The sequence below is a fragment of the Myxocyprinus asiaticus genome, chromosome 14, assembly GCF_019703515.2.
Source record: "Myxocyprinus asiaticus isolate MX2 ecotype Aquarium Trade chromosome 14, UBuf_Myxa_2, whole genome shotgun sequence".
Taxonomy (NCBI): Eukaryota; Metazoa; Chordata; class Actinopteri; order Cypriniformes; family Catostomidae; genus Myxocyprinus; species Myxocyprinus asiaticus.
This window is the reverse complement of record NC_059357.1, coordinates 18,703,745-18,725,594: the sequence shown is the minus strand read 5'-3', so window position 1 is coordinate 18,725,594 and position 21,850 is coordinate 18,703,745. Positions and strand designations below refer to the sequence as shown.

Here is a 21,850-nt window from a genome sequence, read left to right as displayed (position 1 = left end):
ATAAATGCAAGAAAAATGAAGAAAATCCAAAATCCATTGAAGCTCCAAAGTGACCCGTGCTTTAGTCCTCTGAGGCAGATTTTTGTGACACTAACAAGACGAATGACAGGAAAGGAATTCACACACACAGTCTGACATCAGCATTGGAACTGAGAGTAAAAAAAACAATAAAAACAGAGATAGACAGAGATTATGCTGTGAACTTAATAAATTAGATACCTATTTGTAACACATATCTGCTCTTTCTTAGGATCAATTTGGGCTTCATCAGCCTAACAGTTTCTTTACAATATTGCCAATAAAGGCAATAATGAATCAGGGATGTATACCAAGGTAGTACAGTAATGTGACACTCACATGCTAGCAATTAAAGGAGATGATGTTTGAGTGAGAGCAGATCTGCTTGCTGAAGTCTTATTAGTGGAGTGTAGGTTGGTTGGGAACAGTAAAAAAAAGTCTTTGTCCCTCAGGCTATGTTATACCGTTAGGTATATTTCTGCAGCAGCTGCAGATCCTCTCTCCCCAATGATTTGAACTGTAATTGTTGACATGCTGGCTACTGCAGGAAAGGTATAATCATAGTTTGACTTATGTCTCCCACTGCATCAATACGTTTAAATATGTCCTAGATAAAGGATAGGCTCTGCCTCATCTGTTAAATATTGACTGTGAAGTTTGGGACATTTCAAAATGTGACAGCAGTGTCCGGCAGAGTGATATGCTATACTTCATCTATAACTATTTTAAACATAATTTTTGTAATTCTTGTATAATTATTACAAATTTACATTGCAGGGCTATATTAACCCCCCAAAACATCAAAATTAAGTCATCATTTACTGTACTAGAATGTTGTTCCAAACCCATATGACTTTCTTTTTTCTGTGGAACACAAAAGGAGATGTTAAGCAGAATGTTAGAGACTGACAGTCTCAGTCTCCATTCACTTTTATTGTATAGAAAAAAAAGAGCAGAGTCAACATTCTTCCTTATTTCTCCTTTTGTGTTCCATAAAGAAAAAAAAAAGGAAAACATATAAATGCAGACAGAATTTTTATGTTACTGTGAACCAGGGCTGTACACAGACATTTTGAGGGGCAGTGTGCAACACAGCATACAACTTGAAAATACAGTATACAATATGCAGAGCATAATGTGATGCCTGATATGCAGACCTGGTGTTATAACACTGTGACGAGAAGGAGGGAGTGGCCGGGGCGTGGCCGGGCCGTGACGATGCACGGCCGGCGCTGAATCAGCTGATCAGAAGGAGAGGGAGATAAAGGGGAGCCAGGAGCGTCGTTTCGGGAGAGAGAGAGAGACGCAAGCAGACTCGCTGCATGTGTGTCTGTTCGTTTATGTTGTTTTAAGTTAATTTATATCATTACATTTTACGTTGACTGTTCAGCCGGTTCCCGCCTCCTCCTTGCCCACCCTTATACTGTTACAGTGGTGCCAAACCCCGTGAGGGAGGAGGGATGCGCTGTCGCGGAGTCCTCACCGCTGCCATCTGCCAGGGGAGCAGCCACGGCCATCTGCCTATGGACGGAGGGGTTGCTGCCAGCCGCCAAGAGCCAGAGGAACCGCTGCCGTCCGCCGAAGAAAGGGAGGAGTGGTTCTGTCCACCAGGGGCTGGAGGACTCGCTGCAGTCTGCCGGGGGAGGAGCGAGCTGGCATCCGCCAGAGGGCGGAGGAGATGTTGAGGACCGGGCGACAGCGCATCCTGGAGCCAGTGAGCAAGTTCTTCTCACTCTCTCCTCTCTCTCTCTGTGTGTCTCCGCTCGCCCTTTCCCTCTCCCCATGCCTCCCCTCATCTCTCCCCCAGGTTCACAGGAGGCAGGGTGGACCACTGGCTGACAGAACGGCCAGAAGGGCAGCGTCTCCCCTCCAGAGATGGGGGTGGGGGGGGTGGGGGGTGGGGGGTTCAGGGGGGTTTGGTCAGACCGGTGCCGCCCTGGCCTGAATCGGGTGGGGTAGGAGTGTGATGAGGAGGAGGGCGTGGCCAGGCCCTCATTAATTTATATCATTACATTTTACATTGACTGTTCAGCCGGTTCCCGCCTCCTCCTTGCCCTTCCTTATACTGTTACAAACATATTATGCAGTCTCCACTGTTATTTATATATAGGACTTACATAGGCTTTATTTATGTATGTGTACTTTAATATACGGTAAATTGTAGAATACAGCTTGCTTCATATATTCAGTTCAGCAACAGTTGAAATCATTCTTTATCATTTATTTGATAACTTTAGAATTTAGCTGTGCAGCAATTGTAGTAAATGGACAGCCTCCATTTAAGTTCAATTAACAACAAAATGAAACAGAAGTATTAATTTTTAGGGACTTACGTTAGCTCTGCGATCTGGGCGTTCACTTTATGAACTAATGCACTTTTTAACGCATTAGAGCCTGCACAAGAAATGTCACTAATTTATTCGCATTTTTGACACATTTGGACCCGCTCAAGTGTCAAGCACCCCTCCCCGTTGTGCCTGTTCCACTGCTCTACAGAACTAGAGACACGACGCAACAGCCGAAGATGGTCGTCTAGCGAATGTTTACATACACAAACAATAAAAAAAATTAAATTACCCAGAAAGTGTTTTACTATTCATCATGTATTAATCGCTTTGAGGCTGTAGATAAAAAGGGTCTGCAAAATGAATATTTGCAAATATCATTTCTTTCTCCAGAGGGGCACCTCAGCTCAGAAGGGCAACCGAGCCATCCCCTTGTGAATGTCCCTGCTGTGAACTAACCCTTTAGGTGAACTTCATTAACACATCTAATCCAAAACATAATCATGGATTATCAAATCTTGGACGCATGAGGAGAGAAAGACAGTTGGGGTGTTTATAATGAACTGAGCAGATTTTTGAAGAGGAAAGGCAAATTGGAGGCCAATTGTCATCATCACTTACATACATGAACACAGACACTTACACACAGCAGCCTGGACCTTTGGGAACACAGCAGCACTTGTAACAGGTCTATCCTTCGTTTGTTCCATTGGTTAATAATTGATTAGTTTACATAATTGATGACCTACAAGTGCCAAGTTCTCGCAGCTGAATAGATGGGCCAAGCTATGTGATTGACTGCATCTGAAAGGGGAAACTAGCTCTAATTAATATCATTGCTTAATTGCTCTTCATGAGAGAGCCAGCAATCCTAATCCCCCAACCTCAAGAGGTCCAGAGGAAAAGTAAGAATGAAAATGAGGGAGCAAGAGAGCGAGGTGATGAAATGAGAGATGGATTAGAGATGCAGTATAAATACACTCACTTAGCACTTTATTGGGAACAACTGTACACCTACTCATTAATGTGATTATCTAATCAGCCAATCATGTAGCAGCATTGCAATGCATAAAACCATGCAGATATGGGTCAGGAGCTTCAGTTCACATCCATCATCAGAATGGGGAAAAATGTGATCTCAGTGATTTAGAATTTGACATGAATGTTGGTGACAGACGGGCGGCTTTGAGTATTTCTGTAACTGCTGATCTCCTGGGATTTTCATGCACAACCCTCTCTAGAGTTTACTCAGAATGGTGCAAAAACAAAAAAACATCCAGTGAGCAGTAGTTCTGCAGAAATGCCTTGTTGATGAGAGAGGTCAACAGAGAATGGCCAGATTGGTTCGAGCAGACAGAAAGGCTACGGTAACTCAGATAACCACTCTGTACAATTGTAGTGAGCAGAATAGCATCTCAGAATGCACAAAACATCAAACCTTGAGGTGGATGGGCTCCAATAGCAGAAGACCATGTTGAGCATGTTATTAGGAACATAGTGTTCCTAATAAAGTGCTCAGTGAGTGTACATGGCAAAAAGATACAAACAGTATTGTTCCAATTGATAACATGTTTTAACCATAAATATTTTTTTTCTACACTCGATTCTTTCTAATCACCCCTAAAATATAATACTGCCAGTCATGTCCAGTTGGTGAATTGCTAAATTTTGTTAGTGTCTCGAATGTTTTCTTCTCTTTGAGCAAATCAGCATCACACTCGTCATCACTGCTGCATCTTGTAGAAAGATTAGGTTTTTTTTTCGATCGGCACATGACCTCTAAATGGAAAAATAGCGTTAACTTTCCTGAAAGGGCTGTATGTGTGAAAGCGGCTATAGTGCAGAATTAGAAATATTTCTTATTCATTTGAACATTTGTTTGATATTTTACAGAATTCTAAAACATTGTTTATTTCCAGGTTTAAATTTTAAGATTTTGAACCCCAGATTTTCAATGTGGTGTCAGACATTTGAAACCCACTGTATTTTATGCATAACTGAATGAATTATATTATATCTATGTAATACGAATTCAAACCATTAAAATACACATTCAAAGAGAAATAAAGCTTTAAATAATTATTAGCAGATAAAAAATGTATGCTGTGTCACAGACACAGACACAGCATAGTATACTGTAAATGCAACCACAACCAAAAGCATATTGCAAGTTTTATCTTGATTCCTCACTACAGGTCAGAGGTACAGCAGCACACACAGGGTGAGAAAAATCTCTACATGGCAGCCCTGAAATCACCACAATGTTGGCATGCTGTGAATGTAAATATTTACCTTGAGAGTCATCTCCCCCACAAATATGGCTGTGAAAATGTAATTCGACACTGTGAGAAAAAGCCTCTCCTGCATAAAGAGAAGATGAAGGTAGAGAAAAAGAGAGAAAAAGAGAAATATAGACCAGAATTATGCAAAGAGAAGAAGGGAAATACTTTATACAACATACAGTACTGCAACACAAGTATAAGGATTTAGTTCAGACAAAAATGTACATTCTGTCATTATTTTCTAACCTTCATTTCATTCTTTGGTTCAAAAAAGTTTTCACCGTTCTTTCCACACAACAATGAAATGATAAAACATATTGATGTCTGTCAAGTTCCAAAAAGGTCAGAGGCCAATAGAGCATTGCATGCTATGTGTAGCAACCGAACACGATGCACATTTTTGAATCTAGGCATGAGCGTCACATGAAAAGATTATCAGTGAATAACGGCTTACATTTCAGTCTCACAAAAATGTATAATTTGGCTTCAAAAGACTTGAAATATAGCACAAGTATGGACTATTTTAATTGTATTTTTATGTTAATTTTTGGAGCTTGACAAATGTGTTCACAATTAATTGTTTTTTATGGGAAAAGCATCATAAAGATTTTTTTAAAAATGCCTAATTTTGTTTCATTGAAAAAACAAAACAAAACAATGTATGCATAAGGGAAAAGGATGAGTAAGTAATGACATCATTTTTGTGTGTGTGTGTGTGGATGAACTATTCCTTTAGTAAAGGCTTCAGTCTTACCAGGCTACCCTGAAGGATTTTGGGTCTCTCCAAAGCCACAGTAATGCAGTTTGAGAAGATGAACGCCAGCACTACATAGTCAAACAGCTTATGGGCTATAATGGACTGGCACAGCAATCGGAACCTGAAGAATAGATGAATACAGATATATAGAGAAAGACTTAAAAGAACAAGCAGAGACTAGGAATGTTACAGTAAAAATCTAAATTTTTCTTTTGCAACACAAACTTTAACTGGACATACAAAGACTAGACAGCTAATTTATTCCTCGCAGCGAAGGTATTTGGAAAAAAAAAGAAGACTGGCACGCAGAGGGTGGGAATAATCGGTTCCTATCTTACTGACACAGATCAATATCCTAATCAAGCCACTCACTAAAGAGCTGGCAAGCCATCAGTACTATTGATCAGGCAGGGATAGCAGAATAACTGCTGGCCAAGTTACTGTCGGGAGAGAAGGAGAAGTGTGTGGGTATCTCTCCCTCTATGTTACTCAAAGATCTGATCAGCACCACTATGGGAAGCAACCTGAGACATAAGCTTCCTTATCTCGTTCATTTCAGTCTATTGTTGGGCGTGGAGTGATTACTAATCTGTGTGACCCAACACAGTACCAAAATTGTTTATTGTACAAAATTAAACACAAATGTTCTTAAAATCAAACATTGTAATCTATTAATTTTACCATATTGCCAATGTACTGCATAGGCCCAACAATATGCAATATACAAGATGCTCTTGAATTTCAATGGTTTCATGCTCTTGGCAGCCAGTTATTTGCAGCAAAAACAAATTGTTTATTCTCACTCCAAGTGAACCTGTATTTAATGGAGTCTAGGTGTATTTTCTATTACCTTGTGTAGTTTTGTTCATGATTTTCGAGGATGAGGGCATGTCACACCACCTGTCCATGTTGGCATCTGCCTAATTTGGCTAGCTTACCAAGTGACAGATGAATTTCGCCAAAATACCATATGAGTTTGATTAGATGCACAGTCTTTGACGTCAACAACAAAAGATATTATAAGTATTTTCTCCACCCTTTTAAACATTGATTAGCCAATTTATTTTGCCATCTTAACTATAGTATAAACAATTATATGGTGGCATTGTTTTATTTGCCTTTAGAATTTATCCCTCGCTGACCATATAAGGACAGATCTGCGACCCCTATTTGGATTGCAACTGGCCAGTTAAGAACCACTGTTATAAATAATGTGTGCAAACAAGGTCAAAGGGTGAAACATCTTTCCACAGCTCTTTTGGTGTAGTGTTTGTTAGGATTGCAATGTATTGATAGTTAAGAGAATAGTGAAAGGACTGACTTGTTTTGAGGAGAGAAGAGGAAGATGGACCAGTCTTCCCTGGTCTCACACCAGTCTGGTCTGTACACCTCTAACATCTTCTGGATCCGGAAACAAAGACTCTGCCAATAGAAAAAGGTGTATTCTGTAAATCAATTTATGATCTGGTGGCAATGTGCAGCAGTGTGATTGCAAAATGAGGGCTGAGATTAATTCTGCAGTAATCAGGGTGGGAGTAGTTTCTTGGAAATGGGTATGATAGTTGAAGCAGTTATGAAACAGAGCATTCCAATGATTCAGGTCCCTTCGCAGCTGCCATAATGTTACTCTTAATTGCTTACAAAACATGAGGCTGGCTGTAAATTAAAAACTGAGAGCCTACTGCCATCTGTTAGTGTTCCTCATCAACAGATATTAATTGGGAGATTTTCATTGTTTTGTGGATTGTTTTATTGTATAGAAAATTGGCTCTGCTTCAAGAAGATCTGCAAGAGTGGAGAAGTTATTATTTTTCGGACCTGCAACAATTCAAACTCCTCCATAATTCTCAGATAATCCATTACAATTGTCATTTAAAGGGATAGTTCTCCCAAAAATTAAAATTCTGTATGCATCATTTGATGTACTGACCCTCATGTTGTTTAAAAAATGACTTTCATGGAATTCAAAAGAATGAAATTCAATGAGTCAGAGAGTGTTGAGTTCCAAAAATGACAATGCACACTAAAGGAACCATAAAAACTATTTAAAAGCATAGTTCACCCTAATATGAAAATTCTGTCATCATGCACTCACCCTCATGTTATTCCAAACCTGGGAACACAAAAGAAGATGCCAGGCAGAAAACCATTAATTTTCCATACATTGAGAGTGAGTGGTGACTGAGGCTAAGTCATCCGGGTTTGAAACAACATGCAGGGTGAGTAAATGATGACAGAATTTTCATTTTTTGATTAAGCATCCCTTTAAATTTCAGTCTGTTTCTTTCACAAAACTATTGTCTTCAGAAGACTTGTAATACATTGTGTAGTCACATGGACTACTTTTATTGTACTTTTATGGTGCTTTTTGCCATTTTTTAAGCTCGACAGAATCAATACCCACTCACTTTTATTGTATGGTAAAGTGCACCAGGGACACTTTGCTAAACATCTCATTTTGTTTTTCCCTAAAGAGAGAAACTAAAATGGGATTGGAATGACATGAGGGTGAGCAAATCATTTTGGGGCAAACTATCCTTTAAACATGTAATAAATTATTACTTCTAGGTTCAACATTTAATGTAGAATCAACTCACAAGGTCTCAAGAATACCACAAAGCCTCCAGAATACCCTCAGATAGTTCAGCGGACACTTACATAATCCAGCTCATCGTCCAGATCCTCCCTGTCCTTGTGTGTGTTGACCTGAGGGTAGACTTCCTTGATGATCTGTGGCTGAACTGAGGGTGTCTTCCCATTACAGTTCTGGTGCTCCCCAACGCTTCCCAGCCCCCCGGAGAAACTTTTCTTGCCCTGGCGGGGGTGCAGTGGAGGCAAGACCTGCATGGGCACCTGCAGCAGCTCTGGGAGCTCCAGAGAGAGTGCCCGCCGTTCTCTGTGTGGGACGAAGCGTCTAGAGAGCAGAGGAGGAAGCAGGGGAGGGGGCAGAGGAGACAGCAGGGACTCCTGCTCAGCAGGGCGGGAATGAGGGCTACGAACCCTTAAACTGCCCCCTCCTCCCCCCATCTCCATTTCCAGGTATCTGGAGGACTGACCCAGGCTGTTCCAACTTGACCTGCGACTCCATACACCTTGCCGTGCACGCTGTCCCCAACTGTGGTACAATGAGGCTCGTCCTGGACACTGATGCACACAGAGCACAAGTACACTTAGAACACCAACCTTCTCACGAGGACTGTTATTATTTAAACCATTGTAATAAATAATTATACGGCTTATAAGTTGCTCTCAGCTCTCTGAGTGCCTACTCAATGACCCTCTGTGTGTATGCTAATATAGTGCCAGCTAGACAAGTAGTTATGCTTTCTAAGTGCTGAGTAAGTGTCTTATTAATGTCTCGCTAAATGCTAATACATGCACAGTTGATGGATAATTATTGTGTTCTTTGTGCTTTTTTAAAGGTTTATGAATTGCTGGAGTAGTATGATATAGCCCCCGCTGCCCTCTTGGAGAGCAAGATACTCTAATGAATGGCAGGTTGACTGTGGCATGTAAAATGGCTCACCAGAGTTGTCTGCTCCAGGCTGGCCCTGCCCAGGGAGCTCACGCTGCTCTTGCGAGAACCCAGGGTAAAGCTCAACCTTTCAGATGGGAACAGGCCCATGGCATTGGGTGCAGGTGCCAAATCCAGATGCCCATTAGGGGTCAAAGTAGAAATCTTGGGATCTGCACAAAGGAGAGGAAAATGCACATGCTAAAACTGATTACACATTCTCTCTTTCTTTCTGTTTCACTGTGTATACACCAGTGGTGATTGCTTTAAGACTACATGGGAAGCATGGCTACCCCTATGTGGCAATAATATTTTTAAAACTGACATGTGTAATATTTTCAGTGTCAAAGCTTTTTCTCATATCCCAGCTTAATATGCAAAATCAACTGTAAGTCAGCCATTTGTATGTTGACCTAAAAGTTTAACAGTGTGCCAAAATTAAACAATATTTAATTTGTTTGATTGACCCAGCACAGCAATATTGGCTCAACCAATAGTGTGAGTTTGGTGTAGGTCTGTTTGTACAACCACTGGAAGATGAGGGAGTTTTTCGGAAATCTTTTTCCATTTGGTGAAGATAGTGCCGCTTAAATTACATGCTTTAGGTTTAATATACAGTACGTTCAGATAATCGATAACACTTTACTATAAGGTCTGATTTGTTAAAATTAGTTAACATGAACTAAGAATGAACAAACCTTTACAGCATTTATTAATCCTGGTTAATTTTAATTTCAACATATACAAATACATTTTTAAAATTAAAAGTTGTATATGTTAAAATTAGTTAATTCATTATGAACAAACATGAACTAACAATGAACAATTGTATTTTTATAAACTAACCTTAACTAAGATTAATAAATGCTGTAAAAATATATTGTTCATTGTTAGTTCATGATACCTAATGCATTTACTAATGTTCACGAAAGGAACCTTATTGCAAAATGTTACCAGATAATCTATATATACTGTATTACATATCACTCTTGGTGCATTTTGGTATCGTACTTTAGGGATTAAAATGATAAAATATTACATGTCACTATCACGCTGTTTATCACTGTTGCTGCTTCAGATTGAATATAGGTACAAATAATCTGTATATATTACATATCACTCTTGGTGCTTTTCAGTAGCGTATTTTAACAAATAAAATACAAAATATTACAGGACTACTGAACAATTTGTTCAAGTAATGTAATCTGTTATTTTTCTTAACGAATATGTCCATAAACGTCATTGGACACACAGCCTATAGAGCCCTACTGAATATGTGCTTCCATTAAAGTCTATGGCAGATACCTGTATCAGTGATTTCAGTGGAGTAAAGATGGATTTACATTGGAAAAAAGTCATTTTGGGTCCTGCCCGGATGCTGTGCTTTACTGCAAGTTTATGGGAGCAAAATGTGTGCAAGTTGCATTTGAAAAAGCATCTGATTTTTTATTGGACATTGGGTTTTCAATTCATATATTTTTGTCCCGCCTGGTTCGAGCTGACAGAAAGGCTACAATAACTCAGATAACCACTCTGTACAATTGTAGCATCTCAGAATGCACAACACGTTGAACTTTGAGGTGGATGGGCTACAACAGTAGAAAACAACATCTGGCACAATATTAGGACCATAGTGCTCAGAGGTCAGAGATAAAGACACAGCTGGATAACTTCCACAAACCTATCTTTTGCCTATTGGCATTTTTAATGTATTTATTGCAGTTATTTTGCATTACTACAGTTCTAAGCTTAGTCCATTTTTTCTTTTAAGTAATTTCACTGAGAAGAAAATTTAGAAACAGCTTTTGGAAACAACACTGCAGACACCAAAATAAAGAAAATTGGCTGTGCTTTCCAAGTCTTGAAAAGCACCAGCCGCCACTTGTATACAATGATACAGCACACAGCACTCTGAGAAACATTACAGTAGCTGGCTTATCACAAGGCACAATGAGGTAAAACAACTTGTTTTGTTTTTGTGGTTTGGAATTAAAAACAAGTATATTCCACCAAGCCTATTAAACTTTCAAGCTTCTGTGATTTCTGGTATATCTTAACCCTCCTCTCATGCCAGGCGACACTGGTTGGAGCATGTAAGTTTGTCTTCTGTCTGTGGGGAGCCACTGAAAGCTGCAGTGTGTACATGCATTATTCATAACATAATGTCCTCACATCTCACAGTGCTGATTTTTTTGACCAGCTTTTCAAGAGACATTTTAGTGTATAGTTTTCATTTTTGACTTTTTAAAGGAATCTGCAATAATTTCACATGGGATGTGAAAAGTTTGTACTAAGTCAAAATCAAAAACAAAATAAACAATGTAACAATATAAACAATATTGGTAACGGCACAATTCGGTTTGCTGGTGGAAAAATTACACATCCTAATGACAAAGGCTTTGTTTGAATATTAATTTGGCCATGCTGACCTTGCTTTGCAACTTTCCAGAAATGCCCAGTCATGTAGCCTGATTTAACTTAACCTGTTTTACTTTTAAATAAATTGTAAACTTTTAATGTTTAATGAGAATTTTTTAATTAAAACATTTAATATGAATGTTTTAATTTACATTATTGTTATGGTACTCATCAAATTTGGTATTGATATCAAAATTTTCGTATTGTGACAGTAAGTAAACAATCATTTTAACAGTTCATTTACATTTACCATCACATTAGACAGAATACAATTGAAGTTTGAAGTTTAAGCCCCAAATTTTAGAGAGCCCTTTAAGGCTAATTTATACTTACTGGGTGAACAGGCTTGTTTTAGTTCACCTAAAAATCTTGACAAAAAGTACTGATGATTTTTTTCTCTGCTAAGGTGTTCGCTTGGTGATATTTCTCCTGTTCGCACACATCCTTGAAATTCTTAACCTAGGGGAACTCGCCGAGTCAAAGAGCACATCATGGGTGTGGTTTAGACGTGACCTTCTTTATTTACAATTGCGTGTGCCAGCTGAGAGGATCGCTATCTTAAAGTTGTTAACAGTTGTTCAAAATCCGATTTTTTATATGCTCAACACAATCTTCACAAATACAGCATGGAGACAAACTCATAGAGAGAAATTCTGGTGATTATGGAATCACATCAATTAACTTAAGGGCTCAGTGACAAGTTCAAGAAGGTAAAGAAACGAAGCAAACTTATTTTAAAATGATGCTGTGTGTAGTATAAACGCAGACTTTGTTAGGGTGAAAAAAGTTTGGCTTCTTCCATTGCATAAACTAGGTTTTACTCTAAATGACTGTACTGTACAGAAGGTCCAGAAACCCATGCAAGTTAAAAACAGTTCCTTTGCCATTGTGTAGCTCAGTACCTGATAACTGGAGTGAGTCCTTTTTCTCTGTTTCTTCTAAGTTACAAGAGGATCTGTCGTCATCTGAGTAGGAGCGGTTAGCATCACCCTGTCCCAGAAAGAAAAAAACAGGAACACAATTTCAGGATAGGACTCAGAGAAGCTAGGCTGACTTACAGAAATAGAGAAATGTAGAGACAGCAAGAAAAGACAAAGGGACAGAAACGCTCTCGTAAAATAACTAAACAGCTATGAGCATTTTTTTATAAATATATGTCAGTCTCTTTGCCCTCCCTCTGAAAGTCAATCGCATTTGCTTTAGTTCCCCACTCACCCTCACAGAGTTCTCTGTGCCTTGGATATACACCTTAACCTGGAGGCCCACTTCTGCAATGTCCCTGGAAAGATAACCTACTCCCGCAGTCTGCCTACCTGCCTGTGAAGCCCTATTTAGATGCCCGTGCACACTGAAAATATATCCACCCCAAAGAATAACAAAATCTCAACAAAACCCTCCTGAGAGCCTGTGGAATGCCCTGGACCACCGGTTAAGTTGTTAAAGCCACTCCATGTTCTCTGCTGTCATTTCATTGCTAAACACTGCCACAAATTTGACCCTGTTACGAAAAGTGTTACAGTCAGCAGATGTTCTTTTTCTAGATAACATATTCAAATAAACACAGTGAACATGAAATTTTAATTAATAATTGGCAGTTAAACCCAAAAGTTATTGCTCGTTACATCTGAGATTGTTTTGTGTATCAGTCAAAACACTCAATTACCACGATGCCTTAAGATGTGTACTTTACCTCTGCCTGAAATCCTTCCACTAAGATGGCAACAAGCAGATTGAACAGAACATAGTTCCCAAAGGTCATGAGGGCGACGAAATACAGGGCTGCCAGCGGGGAGGTGGAGGCCATGCCATTATACAGAACCATGTTCCAATCCTCCTGAGTTAGGATCTGCACACACACACACACACACACACACACAATTATAAAGTATAGTTTTAAAGTGCTAGTTCATCCAAAAATGAAAATTCTGTCATCATTTACTCACTCTGCATGTTGTTTCAAACCGGTATGAGTTTCTTTCTTTCACAGAACACAAAAAGAAATGTTAGGCAGAACATTAGCCCCAGTCACCATTTATTTTCATTGCATCTTTTTTCCATGCAGTAAGTGAATGGTGACAGAACCTAACATTCTGCCTAACATTTCTTTTGGTTTTCCATTGAAGAAAGAAAGTCAAACTGGTTTGGAACAATATGACGGTGAGGGAATGATGACAGAAGTTTTATTTTTGGGTTAACTAGCCCTTTGAGAAGGTGTTTTCATGGGAGCTAACTGGTTGAACAATATATATATATAAGCATTTAAATATACTGTATATATTCCTAGCTAGATTTATTAAAGTAATAGCATCTCCATTACTGTGTTATAGTCTAAACATTTAAACTCCATAGAGAATACGCAGGTGTTTGTGATTAAATGTGTTTTCATCAGGCTCCCAGTTGCCCTGTGTTTCCAGTCACCTGCAGCAATACTTTCATAAATGAGATGTGTTTTGAGAGCGGTACACACCTGAAACACAGTGACAATGGCCCAAAGCAGGGAGTCAAAGTTTTTTCTGTCAGGTACCGTGTCCCCAGCCTCTGTCTTCAGGCTGAACTTGCAGCCAAATATGTGCATTCCCAGAATACTGCAAACAAAAGACACATAGATCAGACAAATCATTTGAGGGGAGAATTTACTTAAAGGGATAGTTCAACCAAAAATTTTAATTCTCTCATCATTTACTCACCCTCATGCCATCCCAATTGTGTATGACTTTCTTCTGCTGAACTAAAACAAAGATTTTTAGAAGAATATCTCAGCTCTGTAGGTCCATACAATGCAAGGGAATGGTGATCAGGCCTTTGAAGCTCCAAAAAGGAGATAAAGCCAGCATAAAAGTAATCCTTATGACTCCACTGGTTAAATCAATATCCTCAGAACTGATATGATAGGTGTGGGTGAGAAACAGATCAATATTTAAGTCCTTTTTTACTATAAATTCTCCTCCCTGCCCAGTAGGTGGCGATATGTGAAGAATGCAAATTGCCAAAAACAAAAGAATAAGAATGTGAAATGGAAAGTAAAAGCGGAGAGTTATGGTAAAGCATACTTAAATATTGATCTGTTTCTCACCCACATCTATCATATCACTTCTGAAGATATGCATTTAACCATTAAAGTCATATAGAGTACTTTTATGCTGCATTTACATGCTTTTTGGAGCTTCAAAGTTTTGGCCACCATTCACTTGCATTTTATGGACCTGCAGAGCTCAGATATTTTTTCTAAAAATCTTCGCTTGTGTTCAGCAGAAGAAAGGAAGTCATACAGATCTGGGATGGCATCAGGGTGTATAAATGAGGAGAAAGATCACCCAAAAATGAAAATGATCTCTTTAAGAAGAAACTGCGCCCACAGATAGTGTTGTTTATTTGCACACACTATGTACTTTGTTTTACTGCATGATTCACCAAAGGAATTATACAAGTCAGGCAACATGCACACAAACTTTTCAAACTTTTGCAATTTTCAAGGCGCAATTCCAGATTTTGCAGGTTGGTCCTGACTGCTGGATTGCAGCAGACTACTGCGATCTGGAATACTATACTGGGAATGTAATACAGTATCTTTCAACCACTGTGATCCAGTTGCACGATTTGGCTGTTTAAATATGCGTTTGACTACACCGGAGGTCTGGATATATGGCTGGTTATAACACTCCTCTCCATCAAAAATGTACGCAAATGTCTCTTTACAATAAAATTCTTCTTACCACCTGCATATAATAAGCCTAATTTGTATACAAATGGGGCATTTTTGCACTGAAAACAATGACAATAAATGCATTTAAATACATACAGTGCAATGCTATTTCAATGCATTTAGCGCCCGGTTAAGTTGGATTATGGGTGGTTAGTGCAAAAGACGCAGGTTTTTACATTGAAATATGCTCTCCCAAACGAGCTGCAAATGTTTTGCAAATTCACCCCTGAATGTTTTTATCATATTTAGCTATTCTGATACCATATGTTTTCAATCGACCTAAACAGGATGTGAGATGCAAAGATGAATGAGTCTGCCAGAGATAAGCCTATAAAAATGATATGAGTACTATGTAAGGAGACATATGTCCTGGTTGGACAGCAGCCAGGGATGAGACAGATCACAGAGAGAGAGACAGATAACAGGATCCAGAATGTAATACCAACAGAGACAGATGAAACAGGAGTGATACTACATACATACCAACTAACCAGTGAAAGATGATGGAAATGAGGAAGTTATTTTAACATTTGTGTAGTTTTCTATGCAACAGAGTGGGTGAATTCCAAATAGACATTTTTGTGCCATTGAAGGGCACTGCGGGAAAGGGATGATCCTGGGTAGTGTATCCTCATGATTCATTTTCAAACCTATGGTAATGGTAAAGGGGTAGTTCACCCAAAAATGAAACTGCTCATTATGCCTTTCTTTTTTCCATGGAACTCAAAAATGAGATGTTAGGCAGAATGTTAGGGAGTGACTTCCTCAGTCATCATTCACTGTCATTGCATCTTTTTTGCATACAATAGAGTGAATGATGGCTGAACCTGTCATTCTGTGTAACATCTCATTTTGTGTACTGCAGAAAAAAGTCACAGAGAGACAGTAAACATTTTTTACAATTAATTTGAATTAAAAACACAAAAAGGCAATATCTGACATAAAAGTGATCTTAATGGCTATAAACATATATTTTGGTGCTACATCATCAAGGTAACATGATTCTGATTAAAAATAAAAAGGCATTGCTATGGTTAGGGTTTTCCACATATGATACTGTAATACCCTGTGCCCTTCAGAGGGAGAGGGGAATAGGGATGATCACTTTCAAATGAAATTCACCCTGAGATGATGAAGCTAATCAAAGAATTAACAATTGGCACACCTAGAGCTTCCAGTCTGTACTGCTGATTTATTCTCTCCAACGTTACGTCATCCCGGGCATCTGCTAACCGTTAAAAAATCCTGACGACTTTATCCCTTTAAGAGTTATAAATCAGGGCATTGTTTTCAGATGAGGGTTTATACATTGAGACACTCAAAAAGGGGGGAGACACTGAGAGCTAAACGAAACTGGGAAAGACGGATCGTTGGGATTGCTTTAAACACTCAATTCTGCAGCAGCCTCCATCTGTCTTGGTGCACTCTGCTGGAATTGCAGCACTGCAGGGGAAACGCGGGTGAGTCAGTGGGCACTAGGGGCTTGAGTGTTATTGTTCTGCTCTCCATCAATCTCACTCTGATCCTTATGGGCCTGTCACTCGCAGCCAAAGCTAAGGCATACTCTTAAACGCCTGTGCAGCTGAGATGCTCAGCCATGCAGAGTCCACCATGATCCAGCTACAGTGGGGGGCTAGTGTCAGGTGTGGGATTTTGGTAGCTTTGTGTGATAAAGTGTATAGTGGCTAGCATTTATTAGACACAAGTGCACAGTCAGAGATGAACAGAGATTGAGAAACTACTAGGAGTACTTGGCAATACTGTATTATATTGATATTTGGGTTGCGATACGATAATATAGCGATTATTTTTAGTGTATTGTGATTCAAATCTACAATATACAGCAATGATTACTCGTTTGTTTCTCATGTATCGTCATTGGACTTCGTGCAAAAAGTGATGAAATTCCTGTTTTACTTAATTATAGAGCAATAGAATTAGTGTTGTGCACAGTGTAAAAAAAAGAAAAGAAAAAAGAACTACATATACATTAACATATTGGGTTGCCCACCTGAATATGAAGATGAAAAGCATTAGTAACATGCAGAAAGTGGCCACATTGTCCATAGTCTTCATCAGGACCACCAGCTGTCTGCGCAGAGCTGGCATGAACCGCACCAGCTTAATGACCCTCAGCAGCCTGAAAGTCCTCAGGACGGACAGACCTCCATCAGACTGCCCAATGATCTCACACACACTACACACACACATAAAAAGAGGAGTGTAGCTTAATGTGGATCAATGTCATCAGCCTTTCAATGAAATTTGATTAGTGATGGTAGCTTTATAAAAAATGAATCATATGATCAATCACATAATCATATAATTCTATTGATTCAAACATACAATTGATCATATACTTACATAATACAATCAAGTAATTCTACTTGTAACAATTTTCATCTACAGTGTTCCCACACGTTTTCAACAATGAATTTCCATGACCTTTCCGGTCATTAAAGATTCTTAAAAGGATATGTATATTTTAGAGTAGACGAAAACTAAATATAGATTTAAATCGTCATAGTTTATATACACTATATTGCCAAAAGTATTCGCTCACCCATCCAAATAATTGAATTCAGGTGTTCCAATCACTTCCATGGCCACAGGTGTATAAAATGAAGCACCTAGACATGCAGACTGCTTCTACAAACATTTGTGAAAGAATGGGCCGCTCTCAGGAGCTCAGTGAATTCCAGCGTGGTACTGTGATAGGATGCCACCTGTGCAACAAGTCCAGTCGTGAAATTTCCTCGCTACTAAATATTCCACAGTCAACTGTCAGTGGTATTATAACAAAGTGGAAGCGATTGGGAATGACAGCAACTCAGCCACGAAGTGGTAGGCCACGTAAAATTACAGAGCGGGGTCAGCGGATGCTGAGGTGCATAGTGCGCAGAGGTCGCCAACTTTCTGCAGAGTCAATCGCTACAGACCTCCAAAGTTCATGTGGCCTTCAGATTAGCTCGAGAACAGTGCGTAGGGAGCTTCATGAAATGGGTTTCCATGGCCGAGCAGCTGCATCCAAGCCATACATCACCAAGTGCAATGCAAAGCATCGGATGCAGTGGGGTAAAGCACGCCACCACTGGACTCTAGAGCAGTGGAGACGCGTTCTCTGGAGTGACGAATCATGCTTCTCCATCTGGCAATCTGATGGACGAGTCTGGGTTTGGCGGTTGCCAGGAGAACGGTACTTGTCTGACTGCATTGTGCCAACTGTGAAATTTGGTGGAGGGGGGATTATGGTGTGGGGTTGTTTTTCAGGAGCTGGGCTTGGCCCCTTAGTTTCAGTGAAAGGAACTCTGAATGCTTCAGCATACCAAGAGATTTTGGACAATTCCATGCTCCCAACTTTGTGGGAACAGTTTGGGGATGCCCCTTCCTGTTCCAACATGACTGCGCACCAGTGCACAAAGCAAGGTCCATAAAGACATGGATGAGCGAGTTTGGTGTGGAAGAACTTGACTGGCCTGCACAGAGTCCTGACCTCAACCCGATAGAGCACCTTTGGGATGAATTAGAGTGAAGACTGCGAGCCAGGCCTTCTCGTCCAACATCAGTGTCTGACCTCACAAATGCGCTTCTGGAAGAATGGTCAAAAATTCCCATAAACACACTCCTAAACCTTGTGGAAAGCCTTCCCAGAAGAGTTGAAGCTGTTATAGCTGCAAAGGATGGGCCGACGTCATATTAAACCCTATGGATTAAGAATGGGATGTCACTTAAGTTCATATGCGTCTAAAGGCAGATGAGCGAATACTTTTGGCAATATAGTGTATATATATATATATATATATATATATATATATATATATATATATATATATATATATATATAACACACACACACACACACACCTGCATATAATATATCCTCCTGAGACATGTGTGCATTTTCCATTTCCCTTTTTGATTTGGCACTTGTAGCACCTAATACACATGCAAATTAAAAAAAAGTTTTTCTAGAGCAAATAGATTTCCTAAAAAGCGATGTCCTCATATGGGGACAGCAGGACTAAGTTGTACAATTTTAATAATACCAAGCTATAGAAAGTCAGATTTTTTTTTTTCAGGAGTGTTGGTTATGCATGTTTTTGAGATGTTACAGACATTACAGCAGATTTTTTGTAAAGCTGCTTTGGAACAATGTGTATTGGGAAAAGCACAAATAAAACTCCTAAAATAAATAAAATACAAATTATTTGACTTGATTTTACTTTTTTCTACTTTGGCAGCAAAATCTCAGTGTTCTCTCTTTGCATTGTCAAACAAGTGACAGCCAGTGCTGAAACATTTTACCAATCAGAGATTTGCATGAATAATTTTGATTCAAAGTAATGGCCAACATCATTCAATCACTACCAACAAAATAAAATAAAATAAAATTATACATTATAAATTATGAACCTAAGTACAGATTTACATTGTCCCATGTCTGCCAAACATGTTGAGAGGTTCAAACATCATCTGCAGCCTGAAACTGAACTTTTGACTGGATGTTAGGAGTGAATGCACTTGGCTGCATAGGAAAGCTATAGGATGCTTCCTTGCTCCTTATTTAGTGAATGACTTAACCTCCAGTGCGCTGTTTTCTGGTCTCAGAATAGTTTGAAATGCACCTGATGTTCATCCTAACTCCATATAAAGCCTCTGAAAGCAATTTTTTTTCTCAATGTGAAAATACACAGAAAATATAGGATTTCTAATGAAAAACTGGCACTATTGTCCAAAATAGTGAACATTGTGTTTAGCAGCGTGGCGATTACCGATAAATCGCTTAATTTAAAACATGGCATTTGGGATGAAATTAGAGACTCTAATCTTTTGACTCAAACAGGTTTCAATGTAAAAACTTAATTAGAATTCTCACCAGATGTAGTTTTGTTGACGTTACTTCCAAAGACAAACTCCACTGAGATCGGTGCCATGTCGTTTTGTCATATGTCTCCGTGTGAAAGTTTAACTCTTTACTGAGAGCCCAGAGTGTCCTGAACTGAGATCAGTCAGTTTAAATGAATTTATGTGTTGTGCATAGCGAAGCCAAAATACAACGTCCATGCATGTGGATGCGGGGTCGCACGAGGATATATATATATATATATATATATATATATATATATATATATATATATATATATATATATATATATATATATATATATACACTGTATATTCACGATGACAATTTCAATAACTTTTTAACATTTCCATGACATTCCTAGGCCTGGAAATTAAAAAATTCTAAATTCCATAATTTCTCAAATTTCCATGATCGTGAGAATCCTGCATCCAGCTCATGACATAATTCTTTGACTTTTGATAGGGTAACATGCTAGAAACTATATTTACTGACCTGATGATCACAATAATGCCATCAAAGATGTTGTAGGGGTTTCTCAGATACTCAAAGAAGCCAAAAGCAGTGAGCTTGAGGATCATTTCCAGAGTGAACATGCTGGTGAACACTATGTTACAGATCTCCAGGACATTAGTCAGTTCATCAGGCTGGAAGAAGATGGAGAGAAATTGAGGACAAGCGAGGGGTTGGGGAAAGATAAAAGCAGAGATACATGTGGAGAATTCATTTCAGTTCAGCACATTGCTGTACAAGACAGAGTGTGCATTGTTGCATGGACAAGATCAGGTCTTGACAGCATCTCAACCTCTTGTATGATGTAAAGGCCAAAGTGAACAGAGTTTAGACCTGAGCAGTTCCATGTGGAACATCGAATAAGAAAAGATCAGGGTTATTGTAGTGCACACTAAGATTTCGACATGTGTACTGTAAGAAGGGATTAGATCTACTGCACTTAAGGAATCAACATACCAACCTGATCAGAATTAAAGCCTGCTCATGTCCAAGCTCTGATGCAATGTGACATCACACAAATACTTTATCTTAACTATTAACACTGTGAGGAGAATTCGCTAAAAAAAATTAATTACGGCCATTTATTTACACACGCTGTCTGTGTTCTATTGCAAGCGCTTCACTAAAGGAATTGTGCAAAACAGGTAATGGCACAAACACAACCAAAATTCAGTGCTGAATACAATTTGCAAGCTGTAATTCCTGATCTACCAATTCTCAATTGAATAGTCGGTCGGTTGTTTAAACGTCTAGTCGGTGTTGAGAATAACGTATAATTAGGCTCTATTTTGTTCATGTGACATGTTCACGCAGCACTTAAACATGGATTCTAATGGATATATTCAACAAATAAATAGACTAAATAACTATAACATCTTATTGCACAAAACAATCAAAGTAAGAAAAGTAAGAAATAAGAAAAGCTCCAATACATAGTGGCACAAAACCACTTATGCGCATCTCGAATGCAGAGTGATATGCTTTAATGTAACCGGAGTGCTTCAGGTCGATCCTCACTACACATTCAGAAGTGCAGAACTGAAAGGTTATATTGCGGGTACAAAATTAGTTAACAACATCAAGCCATTTTAACCTTTATTTTTCTATAACTATTTATTTAAGCAGTGTCAGAGAGAATCAGCAAAAGGCTTCCACAACACCTCACAAATACGGGAACATTACTCACAGCAGAGTATTTAATGTTCAACAGTGATCATCTTGAAATGTATTGTTGATTCGCCGCTTTGATTGCTGTAACAGCAGCACATTAAAGGACTAAACCTAAAACTTTAAAAAGACAAAACTTCTTGCAGAAGGTTTTACTGTACCGACTGTCCTTCATTATTAAGCACAGCAAGTTATCATCACGCAAATCACTCTCCAAGAAGTTGTGTCTCTTAAGTAATTTGAGAAATGTGTCCCCGATTAAAACCACCACCACTAAAAATATTAATGTTAGTAGTAGACCCCACTAACTGACTAGTCAGTTGTTGGAT

The 21,850-nt window shown here is 38.9% G+C and overlaps 1 protein-coding gene across 1 annotated transcript in view; it reads right to left on the bottom strand.

Moving 5' to 3' along the window:
• The window catches only part of LOC127451954 (voltage-dependent T-type calcium channel subunit alpha-1I-like), a 293,925-nt gene that overhangs the window by 57,442 nt on the left and 214,633 nt on the right, over window positions 1-21,850 (bottom strand). Inside the window, exons 11-20 of the mRNA XM_051717045.1 lie at window positions 20,337-20,488; window positions 16,989-17,174; window positions 13,742-13,859; window positions 12,965-13,120; window positions 12,177-12,264; window positions 8,869-9,029; window positions 8,001-8,486; window positions 6,664-6,764; window positions 5,340-5,463; window positions 4,596-4,664 (exon numbers count right to left, since the gene is read on the bottom strand). Of these exons, the coding sequence (XP_051573005.1) occupies window positions 4,596-4,664; window positions 5,340-5,463; window positions 6,664-6,764; window positions 8,001-8,486; window positions 8,869-9,029; window positions 12,177-12,264; window positions 12,965-13,120; window positions 13,742-13,859; window positions 16,989-17,174; window positions 20,337-20,488 (1,641 nt within the window). The remainder of the gene's footprint in view (window positions 1-4,595; window positions 4,665-5,339; window positions 5,464-6,663; window positions 6,765-8,000; window positions 8,487-8,868; window positions 9,030-12,176; window positions 12,265-12,964; window positions 13,121-13,741; window positions 13,860-16,988; window positions 17,175-20,336; window positions 20,489-21,850) is intronic.